Raw genomic sequence first — 4,555 nt, forward strand, 5'->3', positions numbered from 1 at the left:
TTCTGCCTGCCCTGACCTCGAGCCTGCCTGACCATTCTGCCTGCCCTGACCTCGAGCCTGCCTGACCATTCTGCCTGCCCTGACCTCGAGCCTGCCTGACCAGTCTGCCTGCCCTGACCTCGAGCCTGCCTGACCATTCTGCCTGCCCTGACCTCGAGCTTGCCTGACCATTCTGCCTGCCCTGACCATTCTGCCTGCCCTGACCTCGAGCCTGCCTGACCATTCTGCCTGCCCTGACCTCGAGCCTGCCTGACCATTCTGCCTGCCCTGACCTCGAGCCTGCCTGACCATTCTGCCTGCCCTGACCTCGAGCCTGTCTGATCATTCTGCCTGCCCTGACCTCGAGCCTGCCTGACCATTCTGCCTGCCCTGACCTCGAGCCTGCCTGACCAGTCTGCCTGCCCTGACCTCGAGTCTGCCTGACCATTCTGCCTGCAAAGACCTCGAGCCTGCCTGACCAGTCTGCCTGCCCTGACCTCGAGCCTGCCTGACCAGTCTGCATGCCCTGACCTCGAGCCTGACTGACCAGTCTGCCTGCCCTGACCTCGAGCCTGCCTGACCAGTCTGCCTGCCCTGACCTCGAGCCTGCCTGACCAGTCTGCCTGCCCTGACCTCGAGCCTGCCTGACCAGTCTGCCTGCCCTGACCTCGAGCCTGCCTGACCATTCTGCCTGCCCTGACCTCGAGCCTGCCTGACCAGTCTGCCTGCCCTGACCTCGAGCCTGCCTGACCATTCTGCCTGCCCTGACCTCGAGCCTGCCTGACCAGTCTGCCTGCCCTGACCTCGAGCCTGCCTGACCATTCTGCCTGCCCTGACCTCGAGCCTCCCTGGCCTTCGGTACCTCCTGGACTCTGAACTGGTTTTGAGCTTTTGCCTGTCCATGACAATTCTTTTGTCTACCCCTTTTTGGATTTAATAAACTTCAAAGGCCCTACCATCTGCCTCTTGTGTCTGCATCCGGGTCTCGCCTTGTGCCCTTATAGTACAAACTGGCCATGACAGACCCAGCAGACTTGGACCAGCTTCGCCACGCTGTCTCCCTGCAGGGAGCCACCAATGGGAGCCATGAGGAGATTTTACAGGACCTTCTGGAAGGGCTCCGTCCTTTGACGGAACGCCACGACCAAGGGTTTAAGGCTACTATGGAGCAAATCAGGGAATTAGCTCAAAGGCAGCCTGCCACCTCTGAGAAACCCCAACCACCCAGAAACTTTTTTCCTATTAGTGGTGAGTTTGTACAGCCTACCCCGGCTCCCCGAGAAACCTGCTTACCTCCTCTGGAGCGATATTCTGGGGATCCTGGTACCTGCCAGCGTTTTCTTTCTCAGTGCTTTCTTATTTTTGATCGTTTCCTTCAGGTCAGGAAGGGCGCACTCCTGGGTTGCGGCAGTTTGGGAGCAACAATCCGCCATTTGTTGTCATCTGGAGGATTTCATGGCAGAGGTGAGGAAGTTATTAGAGTCTCCGGTATCAGGGAGGGAGGCGGCCAGTAAACTTTTTGAATTACCGGTACGTCAAAACTCCCATAGTGTGGCAGACTCATCGGTTGATTTCCGCACATTGGCTGCCAATAGTGCCTCGAATCTGGAGTCTCTTTTCGATACCTTTCATCACGGATAATATGAGGTGGGAAAAGATGAGCTAGCTGCTCGGGAATTGGCATTAGAATTGATGGACGCCTAAGGGAACGCAGAAGTGAGATGAGGTCTGGCCTTGGGCACACTCATTCATCCGCTATGGCTCACTCACCTTCAAAGGAATCCGGAAGTTCCTGAAGGCAGTTTCTGAAGGCAGTTTTTCCAAGAGGATCCGAAGCCACCTGATTTCCCTCGTGAATCATCAACAACGGGTGAGTTTGATACTCCTGAGCCTATGCAATTGGGAAGAATTTGGTTATCGGTTGGGGAATGCTCACGTAGGCTGACTTCCAACTGTTGTCTGTACTGTGGAGGGGCAGGACATTATACCTACCTGCCCTGTTAGGAAACCCTTGTCTCTGGTGGGTACAAGTACTCTGGTGAGCCAGACTGGAGGTTCCCTAATTCCCATCACCCGCACACTTTTTTTGTGTGCTTTTGCTGTGGGGGGACCAATCTTAGTCTCTCCGAGTGCTCATTGGCTCTGGGGCTGATGAGAGTTGGTCATCAGTATGGTATTGGTATTGGTACAGCTTGGTATTCCCACTCTACCTCACTCGGTTCCCATGGATGCTAGGGCACTGGACGGCCGCCACTGGAGTCACCCATAGTAATGTGTCCGTTCATATATCGGTATCAGGTAACCACAGTGAGACCATACAGTTCCACCTCATTGCATCCCCCCATGTTTCTGTTGTCTTGGGATTTTCCTGGCTCTAAAAACACAACCCTGTTATTGACTGGACCACTTGGCCATCCTGGGTTGGAGCACATTTTGACACTACTCCCACAGTGTTAAAGCAGCACAGCCTTCCCGAGACGGAGGATGTAGGTTAACCTTAGGATGTAAGCAAGGCTTTGGCTGTTTCGTCCATTCTCACAGAATACTATGACCTCCTGGAAGTGTTCAGGAAGTGTTCATGAAGTGTTCAGGAAGGCACGTGCTGCTTCCCTTCCCCCGCACCGTCCTATGAATGTGCCATTGATCTTCTCCCAGGCGCCACACCACCTTGGGGTTGGCTATATTCTCTATCCGGGCCGGAGACCAAGGCTATGGAGGAGCACATAGAGGAGTCTCTGGCTACTGAACTGGTTTTGACCTTTAGCCTGTACATGACCACTCTTTTGCCTACCCCTTTTTGGATTTAATAAACTTCAAAGGCCCTACCATCTGCCTCCTGTGTCTGCATCCGGGTCTCGCCTTGTGCCCTTATAAAAAGAAAAACATTATTGTACACATTTCAGCCTCTAAATTGAAATTTTAAATTCAACAACTGAATTGGCTGAAGTATAATGGAATTGACCCCGACACTGTTGAATTATAACTCATTGTTATTCTTTATACTTTATACAGTGTCACTACCCTCTGACCTGAGGATAGTTCTGGTGGGGAAGACTGGAGCAGGGAAGAGTGCAACAGGAAACACCATCCTGGGGGGAAATGTGTTTAAAGCAGAGTCCTCCCCAAAGTCTGTAACCAAACACTGTAGAAAAGGTGAAAGGTATGTTCCAGGAACAAAAGTAACAGTAATTGATACCCCAGGGATCTTTGATACAACAATGTCTGAAAAGGAGATGAAGAGGGAAATGGATGAGTGTATTAAGATGTCAGTCCCAGGACCCCATGTGTTCCTGCTTGTGATTAGGCTGGATAGATTCACAGAGGAGGAGAGTAACACTGTGATGTGGATCCAGGAGAACTTTGGAGCAGACGCTTCACCCTTCACAATCTTACTGTTCACTCGGCCCGATCAGCTGGAGGGCAAACCAGTGACGACGTTCCTGACAGAGAGTGATGAGCTTCAGAAAGTCATCCATGTGTGTGAGAACAGGTTTCATGTCTTTAACAATAGAGAGAGGGAGGACGACACTCAGGTCACAGAGCTGCTGGAGAAGATAGGGAAGATGGTGGAGAAGAATGGAGGAAAACACTACACCAGTGAGATATATGAAGAGACTCACAATAAGATAAAAGAGGAGGATAGAAAGAGACAGGAGGAGGTGAGGAAGAAACAGGAGGAACAGAGGAAGAAACAGGAGGATCAGGAAAGGATCATAGCACTGTATGAGGAGAAGGAGAAGAGAGACGCAAAGAAAGATTTTCGAAGTTCTCTACTACAAATAGTTGGTGCAGCTGTTACAGGTCTGGGAGTTATTTTGGGAGTTCCACCTATAATATCAGCTGGAGTTGCTATATCAGGTACAGTGATAGTTGAGAAAATTGCAGCGGATAGTGACAAGTAGGGAATGCAGGACACTCACCCAAAGTTGACATGAGACGTATGAGTAATCAGAAATAATAGGGACTCTTTTTCCTGTCTGCCTACATTCTTGTTGCTTGGTATCATTAAAAAGGTCATGGTGAGGGGTCAGGGTTCATGAAATGGTCGAGGGGTAAAGAGGGCAAAATCAAATCCAGTTGAGGATTTAGCAGTCAAGGTAGATGAATGCCAAGTATATTGCTGTTGTATATCATTGTCATCGTTAATATTTTCTTTCAAAATACTCTACCGGTCAAAAGTTTTAGAACACCTAACACATTCAAGCTTTTTTCTTTATTTTTTTACTATTTTCTACATTGTAGAATAATAGTGAAGACATCAAAACTATGAAATAACACACATGGAATCATGTAGTAACCAAAAAAAATTGTTCAACAAATCAAAATATATTTGAGATTTGAGAGTCTTCAAATAGCCACCATTTGCCTTGATGACAGCTTTGCACACTCTTGGCATTCTCTCAATCAGCTTCATGAGGTAGTCACCTGGAATGCACTGCAATTAACAGGTGTGCCTTGTTAAAAGTTAATTTGTGAAATATCTTTCCTTAATGCGTTTGAGCCAATCAGTTGTGTTGTGACAAGGTGGGGGGTATACAGAAGATAGCCCTAGTTGGTAAAATACCAAGTCAATATT

At 49.3% G+C, this 4,555-nt stretch overlaps 1 protein-coding gene across 1 annotated transcript; it reads left to right on the plus strand.

Moving 5' to 3' along the window:
- Window positions 1-1,434: 1,434 nt before the first annotated feature.
- LOC118940079 (GTPase IMAP family member 7-like) lies at window positions 1,435-4,185 on the plus strand. The gene is made up of 2 exons (XM_036948308.1): window positions 1,435-1,489; window positions 2,992-4,185. The coding sequence occupies exons 1-2, from the start codon at window positions 1,435-1,437 to the stop codon at window positions 3,879-3,881; spliced, it is 945 nt and encodes a 314-aa protein (XP_036804203.1). The 3' UTR covers window positions 3,882-4,185.
- The last annotated feature ends 370 nt before the right edge of the window (window positions 4,186-4,555 follow it).

This window comes from Oncorhynchus mykiss, chromosome 17, assembly GCF_013265735.2.
Source record: "Oncorhynchus mykiss isolate Arlee chromosome 17, USDA_OmykA_1.1, whole genome shotgun sequence".
In the NCBI taxonomy this organism is placed as follows: Eukaryota; Metazoa; Chordata; class Actinopteri; order Salmoniformes; family Salmonidae; genus Oncorhynchus; species Oncorhynchus mykiss.

Bases quoted from the DNA above. Each gene is read 5' to 3' on its own strand.
- LOC118940079 (XM_036948308.1), top strand. From the start codon at position 1,435: ATGGCAGAGGTGAGGAAGTTATTAGAGTCTCCGGTATCAGGGAGGGAG. The intron at 1,490-2,991 runs GTAAACTTTTTG...TACTTTATACAG, and splicing joins ATCAGGGAGGGAGGCGGCCA to TGTCACTACCCTCTGACCTG.